General features: G+C 39.2%; 1 protein-coding gene across 14 annotated transcripts in view; it reads left to right on the top strand.

The window, feature by feature from the left end:
• Positions 1-13837, top strand: part of PAN3 (poly(A) specific ribonuclease subunit PAN3) — a 153145-nt gene that overhangs the window by 102289 nt on the left and 37019 nt on the right. For all 14 annotated transcript variants that reach the window (XM_051834118.3, XM_008275215.5, XM_089304285.1 and 11 more), the window contains 3 exons: positions 8772-9025; positions 12090-12194; positions 12947-13004. In XM_051834118.3, the coding sequence (XP_051690078.1) occupies positions 8772-9025; positions 12090-12194; positions 12947-13004 (417 nt within the window). The remainder of the gene's footprint in view (positions 1-8771; positions 9026-12089; positions 12195-12946; positions 13005-13837) is intronic.

The following is a 13837-nucleotide window of genomic DNA, read 5'->3' as shown; positions in this document are numbered from 1 at the left end:
AATTGGCTACAACGGCTGGAGCTGCACTGATCCGAAGCCAGCAGTCAGGAGTCTCCTACGGGTCTCCCACAAAGGGTCAGGGGCTCAAGGACTTGGGCCATCTTCTACTGCTTTCCCAGGCTACTGCAGAGAGCTGGATTGGAAGTGGAGCAGCCAGGTCTTGAACTGGTTCCCATGTGGGATGCTTAACCTGCTACACCACAGCGACGACCCCCTTGTTCTTTTGTGTGTGTGTGTGTGTGTGTGTGTGTGTGTGTGTGTGTTTTGACAGGCAGAGTGGACAGTGAGAGAGAGAGACAGAGAGAAGGGTCTTCCTTTGCCGTTGGTTCACCCTCCAATGGCCGCCGCGGCTGGCGCACCGCGCTAATCCGATGGCAGGAGCCAGGTACTTCTCCTGGTCTCCCATGAGGGTGCAGAGCCCAAGCACTTGGGCCATCCTCCACTGCACTCCCTGGCCACAGCAGAGAGCTGGCCTGGAAGAGGGGCAACCGGGACAGAATCCGGTGCCCCGACCGGGACTAGAACCTGGTGTGCCGGTGCCGCAAGGCGGAGGATTAGCCTAGTGAGCTACAGTGCCAGCCTCTTGTTCTGTTTTATAAGTTTAATTTCTAGATAATTTCTTCATATCTTTCTGATTTACTGTTTTCCTCTGTGTCTGCTTTGCTGTTTAACTCATCTTTTGAGAATGTTTCTGCTTTAATTTTCATGCTTACATTCTTTAAAGAACCTCGTTTGTTCTGTTGCAGAACGTGCATCTTGCTCTGTTGTGATTGTTACTTTCATCTCAGTCATTTTAGTAGTAATTATATTTTACAAGTTTCTGTCTTCTAGGGTTTCTTGTTGTCAGGATGCTAATTCTCTAGTATATTTACATGGTGATGTTTTATAAACATTTCTTTACAATAATTATTTTCATTTTATATTTGAAAGATAGATACAGGCAGAGATCTTCCGTCTTCTGGTTCACTCCCTGAATTCCCAGGCAGCCAGAATATGGGAACACCATTGGTTGATTTAAAAAAATTTTTATTTATAACAATTGTTTTCATTTTATATTTGAAAGGCAGAGATCTTCCATCTGCTGGTTCCCTACCTGAATTCCCACCACAGCCAGAATATGGGAGACCAGAATATGGTGCCACCCAATTTTGGCAGTGATATAAGTACTTGAGCCATCTCCTGTCCCCAAGTTTATGTATTATTAGGAAGCTGGATTGGAAGTGGAGGAGCCAGGATTCAAACCAGACACTACTGTATGGGATGCTGGCTTCCTATCAGCCACTTAACTGTTGTGCCTGCCCCTGATTCTTACATTTGATCTCTTTTTAAGTGAAATTATTTTCTAGGAAAGGCTCCTGTATGTTTTGTGTATATGGGAGGTGTTCGTGAAAATACTTCATTGTCTTGCTTCATCCAGGTTTCTGAGGGCTTTGCCAGAACAAATCAACTTTTATACTGATTTCTTATTGGGATTCCTATTAATGGAAGTTCATGTGAAGGTGTTTCCCCTAAATATACCATATGTATAGGACAAGCCTGGCATTTCCATTTCCCTTAGGATATCACCCCAAGCTTTAAATTCTCCTCCATCTTTCTCCCATGACCACTTCCCTTTGGGCCTCTGGGCTGATAACATAGAAATTTTCTGGTCCTACATTAACTGATGTTGCAGATTTTCCAGAGTCCTGGCTTTATACAAGGGTTTTAGTTGCATTCTCCATAATTTATGGACTCAGGGCTAAACTGCACAAAGTAACCTCTTAGGCTCTAAATTCTACTTAAGTTTCATGCTTGTGGTGTGTGTATTATTACTGTTTTTCTTACCTCTGCTTTATTGTTAAATTATCTCACAGTTCTGTGTGGTTATAACATTGGTGAGAGTTGATAGATTTTTGTATTAGTTCTGTCCCTCATTTTCCAGAGTCTTTCACTAATTAGATGTTTGTATTTGGGAAATGTGTTGATTTGTTGTATATTAATTTCTTTGTTACTTCAGTGAATTGTCACTATTTACAAGAGGCTTTAAAAAAAAAAAAAAGATTTATTATTTACTTGAAAGAGTTACACAGAGGATGGAGAGGCAGAGAGGTCTTCGGTTCAGTGGTTCACACTCCAGTTGGCTGCAACGGCCGGAGCTGTGCTGATCTGAAGCTAGGAGCCAGGAGCTTCTTCTGGGTCTCGCAAGTGGGTTCAGGGTCCCAAGAACTTGGGTCATCTTCTACTGCTTTCCCAGGCCATAGCAGAGAGCTGGATTGGAAGTGGAGCAGCCGGGACTCGAACCGGTGTCCATATGGGATGCCAGCACTGCGGGTGGTCGCTTTACCCACCATGCCACAGCGCCAGCCCCACTTGAAGATTTTAGACCCGATCTCAAAGCAGTACAAATTTTCATTTTCTGGATTTTTTTTTTTTTTTTTTTTTGAAAGAGATAGAAGGAGAGGTTCATTCCTCAAATGTCCGCAATGGCTGGAGTTGGCCAGGCTAGGCCAAAGTTAGGAGCCTGGAGCTTCTTCTGGGTGTCCCATGTAGGTACAAGGGCCCAAACACTTGGGCCATCTTCCACTGCTTTTCCTCGGCACTTTAGCATGGAGCTGGATCAGAGTGGAGCAGCCATATCTCCAGCAAGCATCCATATGTGATGCCAGCATCACAGGCAGAGGCTTAACCTGTTCTACCATAATGCTATCCCCTTCAGATTGTCTCTTACACTGATCATTCTGTGTGTGATAGATGAGGGCACTTTCAAAAGTTTGAAAATAAAAATAAAAGATAAGTTTATCTTGGTGCAAAAACAAATGGAAATCCATCCAGTTTATGGAGTTTTCATGAACTTTTTGTAGATCCTTTGTATGCATGGGTTTCAAACTGTTTTTGCACCAGAATAAATTTATCTTTTAAGTCCTTATGCCATGAATTTATTGAAGTACTCTTGTATTTGCTTTTGAGTTCTGTTGATTGTATGCCAGTTAATATCAGGCTACTATAATCAGTGGTAATCCTTCCCATTGCTTATAGAGAAAGGTACAAATGATGAAGGAATGCTTGTATGTGAAGGAGTTGAAATTTGTAGTGAAGAACATTAACATTGTTAATAAGGTATCTGATGTGCATCATCATAGATGGAAGAAGCTTCAGTTTACATCAGATGGATTCCTGAGACCCTTTTAAGTGAAAGATCCCATGGTTAAACATTAAGTTAGATGCCATGGAAAATTTCGTATTTTTTTTTTTTTAATATTTATTTGAAAAGCAGAATTGCAGAGAGAGTCAGAGAGATCTTCTACCCACTGGTTCACTGGCCAGATGGTTGCTATGGCCAGGCTGAAATTAAGAGCCAGGAGCTTCCTTTGGGTCTCCCATGTGGGTAGCAGGGATCCAAATAGCTGGGCCATCTTGCCCACCTTTTCCCAGGCCATCCACAGAGACTGGATCAGAAACGTAGGAGGGTCCAGCGCTGTGGCACAGTGGGTTGAAGCCCCATTTGCAGTGCTGGCATGCCAAATGGGTGCCAGTTTGAGACCTGGCTGCTCCACTTCCGATCCAGCTCTCTGCTATGGCCTGGGAAAGCAGTAGAAGATGGCCCAAGAACTTGAGTCTCAGCAACCACGTGGGAGACCCAGAAGAAGCTCCTGGCTTTGGATTGGCACAGCTCTGGCAGTTGTGGCCATCTGGGGAGTGAACCAGTGGGTGGAAGATCTCTCTCTCTCTCTCTCTCTCTGCCTCTCTGCCTCTCTGTAACTCTGCCTTTCAAATAAATAAGTGTTTTCAAAAAATAAATCTTCGGGGGGGGGGGGCAGTGGAGGAACCAGGACATGAACCAGTGCTCACATGAGATGCTGGTGTCCCAGGCGGCAACTTTACCTGCTGCACTACAACACTGGCCCCACGAAGATGTAATTTTTAACCAAGAATTCTTAACTGTGGATCAACTTTGCTTGATTTAAGCAGAATCTGTTCATTTTTATTTGTACCCTTATTTTATTTCATTTTTATAGAAAATTTTTATTTAATAAATATAAATTTTATAAGTGCAACTTTTGGATTATAGCGGTTCTTCCCCCCATACCTGCCCTCCCACCCACAAACCATCCCCTCTCCTACTCCCTCTCCCATCCCATTCTTCATTAAGGTTCATTTTTAATTATCTTTATATACAAAAGGTCAACTCTGTACTAAGTAAAGATTTCAACAGTTTGCACCCACACAGACACACAACGTATAAAGTACTGTTTGAAGACTAGTTTTACCATTAATTCTTATAGTACAACACATTAAGGACAGAGGTCCTACATGTGAAGCAAGTGCACAGTGACTCCTATTGTTGATTTAACCATTGACACTTTTATTTATGATGTCAATGATCACCTGAGACTCTTGTCATGATCTCCAAGGCTATGGAAGCCTCTTGATTCCCAAGCTCCGACATTATTGAGAGGCAGGACCATTTCAAAGTGGAAATTCTCTCCTCCCTTCAGAGAAAAGTACCTTCTTCTTTGATGACCCCTTCTTTCCACTGGGATCTCATTCAGAGATATTTCATTTAGGTAATTTTTTGCCACAGTGTCTTGGCTTTCCATGTCTGAAATGCTCTTATGGGCTTTTTAGCCAGATTCAAATGCCTTAACAGCTGATTCTGAGGCCCGAGTGCTGTTTAGGGCATTTGTCATTCTGTGCGTCTGCTGAGTGGCCTACTTCCCATGTTGGATTGTTCTCTCCTTTTTAATTCTTTTATTATTAGCAGACAGTTGGTCTCATTTATGTGATCCCTTTAACACTTAATTCTATCTTCATGATCAGTTATGAACTTAAACTGATCACTTTAACTAGTAAGATGGTATTCCTCTGCCTGTGGCGCTGGCACCCCGGGTTCGAGTCCCAGTTGCTCCTCTTCCAGTCCAGCTCTCTGCTGTGGCCCAGGAAGCCAGTGAGGGATGGCCCAAGTGCTTGGGCCCTGCACCCGCATGGGAGACCAGGAGGAGGCACCTGGCTCCTGGCTTAGCAGCCATTTGGGGGATGAACCAACAGAGGGAAGACCTTTCTCTCTGTTTCTCTCTAACTCTGCCTGTCCAAAAAAGAAAAAGAAAAAAAGATGGTATTGGTACCTGCCAACTTAATGGGTTTTGGAATCCTGTGGCAGGTTATTAGCTTTACCCTTGGGGGTAGGTCTGAGGGGACGTTGCACCCTTATTTTTAACAACTCATTTGTGTAGTATGTTTCTATCCCTTCATGCTATTTATATTTCAGTGTTTTTATATAGGCATATAACTTTTTTTTCAGATTTATTTATTTTATTTGAAAGGCAGAGTTAGAGAAAGAGAGTGTGAGAGAGGTCTTCCATCCACTGGTTCACTCCCCATATGGCCCCAACAGCCAGAGCTGTGCCAATCTGAAGCCAGGAGCCAGGAGCTTTGTCCAGGTCTCCCACACAGGTACAGAGGCCCAAGGACTTGGGCCATCTTCCACTGCCTCCCAGGCCATTATCAGAGAGCTTCATCAGAAGTGGAGCAGCCGGGACACGAAGCAGAGCCCATATGGGATGCTGGCACTGCAGGCGGTGGCTTTACCCACTAAGCCATAGCGCCGGCCCCTGTGGGCATATAATGAACATGTTATGGTTGTCATCTTCATAATACTAATTATAAAGTATCTGTCCAAGGAATATGTAGATTTTTTACTTAATTCTTTAGCATATTTGTAAACGCAGGTGATCCAAGGTAGTGCTATTTCTGACTAGTTTTGGTGTTTTAGTAATTTGAAGTTTCATTTCTAGCTTCCTATAGAATTTAAGTACCCTTTTAATTTTGTATGTGGTGATGCTTCATATACATGTTTTATTTTGAATATATGTAAATAACTCCAATCAGCCTCAGTTCATATATATATGCAGAGTTAGAGAGAGAGTGGGAGAGAGATTCCATCCACTGGTTCACTCCTCAAATGGCCACAACAGCAGGGGCTGGACTCAGCTAAAGCCAAGAGCCTCTTCCGGGTCTCCCACAGGGTGCTGGGGCCCACGTGCTTGAGCCATCTTCTGCTGTTTCCCAGGTGAATTTTCAGGGAGCTGGATCAGAAGCAAACAGGACCTGAACCAATGCTCTGATACGGGAGCCTATTTTGCAGACAGTGGCTTAACATGCTGCAGTACAACACTTGTCCGTGAATTTTCTTAACCTCATTTAAATCATTTTTAGTAGTCCATTTCTAAGAAATGGGATAGTCTTATCTTTTGTTTCACTTTATATACCTACTTTGGTGTCAAAATCTTTCCCATCACTCCATGCTGCACTTACCCCTCCCCATATAGCTTGAGTGATTGATTACTTTGGAGACTACTAAGAAGTATAATGGATCCACTTTCTGTTCCATCATGTAAGGGATTAGGGGTTGGACAGTTGCATGGCATATTGACCAAGAGCACAGATTTTAGAATCAGTGAGACCTGAGTCTGAATCGTGATTCTGTTGTTTTATAATCTGTGTTTGTCCTCCTTAGTGAGATGAGATGAATGTGACATACCAACTCAGTGTGGTTGTGAGAATTTAAACTGAGGCATGTGGAACACTTAGACTGGTGCCTGTTACGGGGGAAAAGTTTAGGAGAAATTCTCTAAAACATTTCATATTAGATAAGTAGGAGTATTTGTCCTTTGAAAATATACTAAAAAGTTTTGCTGTATGGGTTAATAGTTAAATATATAATGCAGAGTTTGATAAACAGACTTCTAGAAGTTAGAATATTGAAATAAATCTTGGGCTTTTATCTTAATATAATTTTTCATAAGTTTTTAAAATTAAAGCAGGGTTTTAGGCTTTTGAAGTTTTTCTTAGTTACATTTAACACATACTTGAAAGTTCCTGGCATATTTTAGTATCAATGTAGTAGACATTGTGTTACAGCAGTAGGAGTACTAGATCAGGAAATTGTGAACTTAGGTTAAAATCCTAATTTTTCTGTTGACTTTGCACATATGTTCTTGGTTAAATACCAAAGCATCCCTATGTCTGTTCTCTGATCTGTACTTTGGTGCTTATAACCTGACCTGCCTTACCTACCTACCAATTTAGTTGCTAAGAAAATCAGATGGAATGATTATGTTGAGGCTCATTAGAAAATGCAGAGAGCTGTCCAGAGAAAATACAGACATTATCTGAAAACTCAGGTCATTTTGGTAAGACAAGTTTTCAGAAAACATTATGTTGTTGTCTTTTGTCTTACTAGACAAACTCATATCCCTATGCATCATAATTCTCTGATCAGCAGCTTTTTGATACTTTCTTTTTCTTAGATTGTAAGGTAGCATATAACTTCAGTAAGAAAAGATTTTAGTCATTTCCCTACTGGCCAGAAAATATAGTTCCTGAATAAGCTAGTTTATCCAGGAAATATAGTTCTAGATTCCTTTTTCAATTTCTTCTAGAAACGGATCGCTTTCACTAAGCCTTTAATTAAATCTACCTTGTTTTAACTAGTTTGCATTTCATCTGCATCTATGCATATGGTTTGCAGTACATTAATTTCTATTTGAGTGTTTTTGTAACTCATTTCATGTCTTTTATGTGTGACCTGGTCTTCTTTTCTCAGCTAGCTTGGAAACTCCTGAAGGGTAAAAGACAATTGTCATTCTCTTTCCCCACAACAGCGTAATAAAATGAGTGCTCTGCACATAATTTCTTGTTGGTTGTTAGTATGTGAAACTTGTGCTAAAACATTATACTGTATCAGTTGCCCTAATTTTTAAAAAAGTGCTTCTGTAGAAATTTCCATTTGTTTTAGAGTATGTCTGTGTAGAGTTATGGACAAAAAGTCATCAAAGAGATACACTGCTTGATTTTTAAAAATGTGTATTGTGTCAGCTTGGACTTATTTTTTTACCTTCTTGAAACACTTAATTCTTTTTAAAAGAAATTTAGTAGATAATTTGCATTTGGATATTACGATATTTGGGGGAATGTGTTTGAATAGTTAGTAGTAGCACTTTTAAGTGATCCTTAATAAAAAAGTAGCCTTGGGCTAGCGCCGCAGCTCTCTAGGCTAATCCTCCGCCTTACAGCGCCGGCACACCGGGTTCTAGTCCCAGTCGGGGCGCCGGATTCTGTCCCGGTTGCCCCTCTTCCAGGCCAGCTCTCTGCTGTGGCCAGGGAGTGCAGTGGAGGATGGCCCAAGTGCTTGGGCCCTGCACCCCATGGGAGACCAGGATAAGTACCTGGCTCCTGCCATCGGATCAGCGCAGTGCGCAGGCCGCGGTGGCCATTGGAGGGCGAACCAACGGCAAAGGAAGACCTTTCTCTCTGTCTCTCTCTCTCACTGTCCACTCTGCCTGTCAAAAATAAATAAATAAATAAAAATAAAAGTAGCCTTTTATAAAAGGTTTTTTTAAAAATAAAAGACATAATTTTATAGAGTCACTCTTCTGTTATTTTCCACTGTTCCATGAAGTTGATTCATTAAATTTTTGGTGGTTCATACTATTGAAGTTTCTGGTATAAACTTTAATATGGAGACTTCTTGTAGTAAGTTTGTCAGTTTATTTGGAAATTACTATTATTTGAAAAAGTAACATTGCTTTAATCAGTTCTTTTTCTGAAACAAAATGAGATAAAATTATGCCATTTATATTTGTACCTAAAATTTGCCAAAGATCAGATGTTGCTTCCAAATGAACATTTGCATTTTATTTCCCAGTTTTTGTCGTTGTGTTTTTTTTTGTTTGTTTGTTTTTTTACTCTACAACCAATGGTTTCATTAAGAAGCTTTTTCATGTCTTCTTCAGGAATGTCATTGTCTGCTGGATCCTCCCCTCTTCATTCCCCCAAGATTACTCCACACACTTCTCCTGCCCCCAGGAGAAGAAGTCACACTCCGAATCCAGCCAGTTACATGGTGCCTTCTAGTGCCTCGACACCTGCTAATAATCCTGTTTCCCAGAACCCATCTTCTGGTCAGGTGATCCAGAAGGAAACTGTTGGTGGGACAACTTACTTCTATACAGACACGACTCCAGCTCCAGCACCTTTGACTGGAATGGTATGTCCTCGCTAGACAGCAATTATAGTACTCTTGTTACTGTGATGTTCCTGCTTGCATCCTTTTATTGTGATGTAAAAAGTATTTCATTTTCTAATTCAATTGAGAATTTTAATCTTAAATTAATCGAGTTCTGTCTTTCTAATCTAGTTTTTGGCAAATCCGGTTTTAATCAGAAATGAGATTTTGTTCATGCTTTATTTTAGTACTTTATAATATGTTTTGCTTATTGCATGTTAGCTGGCATTGATGTTCACTGACATTTGTTTGCTTGTACTGTACAGGTAATTTGACCTCTAGTTAGAAGGTCAGAAATTAGGTAGTATTTTGTTGGTAGTTACTGAAAGCAAACTGATGATTGACTTGCCCCAGATGTAACAGTTACTGTTGGGATCATTGCTAAGTAGGGAGAAGATTCAGATGAAAGTCTTGAGTTTGAATGAGGAAGGAGCTGCCAAAGCAAAGGGAGAAGAGAGAGTTATCAAATGGGGAGAGACAGGCTCAGAAAAATCATGACCTTGAAGCCCAAGAGGAGAAGAATATGTCTAGCAAGAAAGTTTTCTAAGAGTGAATTAGTAGTGTGCAGACAGAGAGAAAAAGCAGGAGCCAGAAATAGATGACAGGGTACAGAGAGGAGAAGGGGGGAGCACTAAGGTGTTACATACATTGTACCTTTTCCGCTTCATTATTTTGTCCATGTTCAAAAATTATTTACTCTTGAAAAATAAGTAGTGGATGAAGAGCTCATGTGTAAGGAAGCCAAATTCCATTACAGGAGTGAGGACAGATATAAACCAGAGGCATTTCACAGTCTTAGATGAGAGATTCCTATGGAAAGTATATTTAGATTTCAGTAAACAGATTGGTTCCTTGAGTGGCTTAATAATTTATTTTGATTGATTTTTTTTTTTTTTTTTTTTTACTAATCCCAAAAGGTGACCAGTGAAAAGACAGGAAATTCCTTTTTGCTTTTAAAAGCCTAGTCCTGCCTTTGTTTTGACTTCTGAATCTTTATATTTTTTTTAAAGATTTATTTTATTTATATAAAAGAGTTACAGAGAGAGGTAGCTTCCATCCACTGGTTCACTCCCCAAGTGGCTGCTATGGACAGAGATAAGCTGATCCGAACTAGAAGCCAGAAGCTTCTTCCACATGGGTGCAGGGGCCCAGGGGCTTTGGCCATCCTCCACTGCTTTCCCAGGCTCATGGGAAGGGAGCTGGCTTTGAAGTGAGGCAGCCAGAATCCAAACTGGTGCCCATATAGGATGCTGGTGCTGCAGGCTGGTGCCTTAACCTGCTGTGCTGCAGCGCTGGTCCCGAATCTTTATACTTCTTTTCTCAGGTATAAAATGAAGATAATGGTTCCTAAACACCTTGTAAGAAATAAATAAAAAAGTTACAGAAGTAGTTGTAATTCCTGTTAACATAGGTTTTAGGAAAATAATAAAATAACTAGCAGTCTTGATGAATTTTGGGTTTTTCTTGTTTGTTGTTGTTTTGGACAGAAATCTTTCACAAGTCAGTTTAGAACTATTTATCAGTAAAAGGTCAAATAATTGAGTAGAAGCCTCTCTTTAGTCCTTTCAAGTAAGGACTTCATCTGTATTTTGCCCTTGTGGAGGATATTATGTTTTATAATTATTTATGCTTTTATTATATTTTATTTTATCACATTTGTAGAAAGAGGAAATTTAGTTAATAAAGAGGTGCTTTTGTCACAAAACTGTTTCTGCTATTTTTACAGAGATTAAATGTGGCACATGTTTTTGTTGTTACCCTTCAAACTACCCTTTAAATTTGCTCTTAGAAAAACCTGAAGTAATTAAGCCAAACTGTTATCTGATGTAAGGAAACCAAAGCAAGAAAAAAGAGGTGTTATTCTTCCTGCAGATATAGGGTTAAAGGAAACCTTATAAGTGTTGTATACTTATAAGTGTTCTACTTGCGATCTAGAGCAAAATAATTGTCTAAGGGCAACAGAACAGCTAAATGGATTTTTAAAAGAGAAAAAAAGGTTCGAGTTTTTAAAATGAAAGAATAAAAAATAGAAAAGATATTTTAAAATGTGCCTTGAGTTTTGTATCCTGGACCAGTGATGGGAAGGAGAGGCAGGAGAACAAAGTGATAAGGAAAAGGAGAAGAAAGCAGTGTTGTAAGGGTGAGTCCAGTTGGAGAAATAAAAAGATAAGAAGTTGGAAGCCAACTTGGTAATTTTGTCATTGTTTGCTTGGAAGGCAAATATTCACTGCATCATTCTGTTCACTTCCCTCTCTGACCTCAAGTAAGTTGGTTCTCTTTGCTATGGCAGGGTGAAGTGCTTAATGTGCAGAGAATGCTTGAATTAGGTGGCCCATTTCCTTATGCCTCTGTGCCCAAACACCTTTCACAGTCTCTTTCTTCCTCTCTCCCAATTGCATTCCAATAATTCCTGTAATCTTTTTATAAGTGGAAGACATTTCTTCAAAGAGCTAATTTTGTATACTTAATGGAGCCTAAATTTGAGTATATCTAAAAAAAGTTTTCTTCCTCATTAGATGTTTTTTTTTTTTTTTTGACAGGTAGTTATAGACAGTGAGAGAGAGAGACAAAGAGAAAGGTCTTCCTTCCATTGGTTCACTCCCCAAATGGCTGCTATGGCCGGCGCTGCACTGATCTGAAGCCAGGAGCCAGGTGCCTCTTCCTGGTCTCCCACGCGGGCGCAGGAGCCCATGCACTTGGGACATCCTCCACTGCCCTCCCAGGCCACAGCAGAGAGCTGGACTGGAAGAGGAGCAACCGGGACTAGAACCTGGTGCCCACATGGGATGCCGGCACCTCAGGCAGAGGATTAACCAAGTGAACCATGGCGCCGGCCCCATTCCTCATTAGATTTTAAAAATTGATTATTAAAATACAAGCCTTTTGAAAGTGAATTAATTCAGAAAATATTGATAGCTATTCTCTGAGATGTTTATCATTTAACAATTAAAAATGTACTCAAGATTTATCAGTCACATGAAACAATGATAACAGCTTATCCACTGAGAAGAATTGGTCATTGCATTTCCCCCCCCTGCCTTTTTAGGTATTTCCAAACTATCATATTTATCCTCCAACTGCACCTCACGTTGCTTACATGCAGCCAAAAGCAAATGCACCTTCCTTCTTCATGGCTGATGAACTCCGACAGGTATGCTTTCATAATTCTTAGTAGAAATACTTACTGTGCTTTAGCAAAGAGAAGAGAAAGAGCTCTTTTCAACTCAAAATGCTGTGCTCAAGCAAATTATTTAGAATGCATACATTTTAACTGGTTTATTTATTGAGGGAAACCTTTTAAGAAAATATCAACAATAGCTACTTAAATGGTCCACCTTTGTGTACTTCATATTCTTTTCGATTGAAAGAGTTCTTGGAAGTACTTAAATATTTTATGTGGTTTCCAACCTAATAGGTGTAAGTTTAGAGTTGATAGGTTGGTCCAGAAATTGATTTCATTTTAAGTGTTCTAATTATTAAAAAATTTTATAAAGTAGCTTAGGTTTTTTTTTTTTTGTAAATAGCTAGGAGTTATTTGATAATTCCCAGATTCTTTAAATATTTTTGTTTCACAGATGTAAGTTCTACCAATATAGTGATTTTTTTAATGAGTTTATCATATACTTTGGGTTATAGCACAGCTCTTTAAATTCAACTTTAGTTATGGACAGGTCTATCTAGTTTTGGGGCTTATATACTTTATCATTTTTAAAAATGTTATTTCATGATGTCTGTATTTAAAAGTACACATATTAGTTATGATAGGAAATCTATATTTCAGAAGCTCTGTGTATCCTAAAATATAAAGAAGCATTTTTAAGATGTTTATTTGAGAAACGGAGAGGGAAGGAGTCAGGTAAGAAACTGCTTTTAGATATCAATATACTTGTTTCCTTTTCTTAGGAGCTGATCAACAGACATTTAATAACAATGGCTCAAATTGATCAAGCAGATATGCCAGGTAAAATGCAAGTTGATTCATTCTTCCCTTTAAAGGCTGTTATAATGCCTATGTAGTACTACTTGTTTCTGTGCAAATTTAAGAATCCCAAGATGCTCCTGATCACTCAGTGTATTTCAGTCAGTCTTACGTATAATAGTATCCTAGTTAATCAAATGCGGTTTTACAGTTCGCAGTGATTTACTTCACTATTAACTAGAATATTTTTGACTTTTGAAACTTAATGAGGGATTTTTAAGTGGAAGGGGAAGGTCTTTATTATTTCCGAGACCACAGTGTGCTAATTAATCTGTGACTTTAATCTTTGTGACTTTAATCCTCACATTCTGTGACATGCTATTATCATTTGCATTTCACTTACAAGGAAAACTGAAACTGACAGGTTAAGCAACTTGCCTTTAAGACCAAAAGCTGGTAAATAGTCTGTCAAGATATAAACCTAGGTTTTCCTGACAGTACTCTCAGCATATGTTAAAAATCTCTTTCTCTAGCTTACTCTGTAAAAATTAAATACAATATAACTTAGCAAACTTTATAGAAACAATACAGTAAGAATACATTTGCTTCAAAGATAGTATTAAAATACTTGATGATATTCAGGATTCAGCATAGTCCAGTGTCGTCCTGATTGATAAATAATGAAAAGAGATAAAATTAAGCCACATTAAAAGATCAACTCTCAGTAGATTAAGAATTTACATATCTAAGACAAAATTCTTTAACTTTAAAACATAAATGAATAGTTTTAATGTTTTAGTAGGAAAAGATTTTTATATACAGGTCCTAAATATTATTGTCTCCGCAAGAAAATACTGAAAACTATTACTAAAGTT

The sequence above is a fragment of the Oryctolagus cuniculus genome, chromosome 9 (assembly GCF_051225735.1).
Source record: "Oryctolagus cuniculus isolate XC-2025 breed Fujian yellow rabbit chromosome 9, ASM5122573v1, whole genome shotgun sequence".
Classification (NCBI taxonomy): domain Eukaryota; kingdom Metazoa; phylum Chordata; class Mammalia; order Lagomorpha; family Leporidae; genus Oryctolagus; species Oryctolagus cuniculus.
This window is presented reverse-complemented; position numbering and strand designations above follow the sequence as displayed.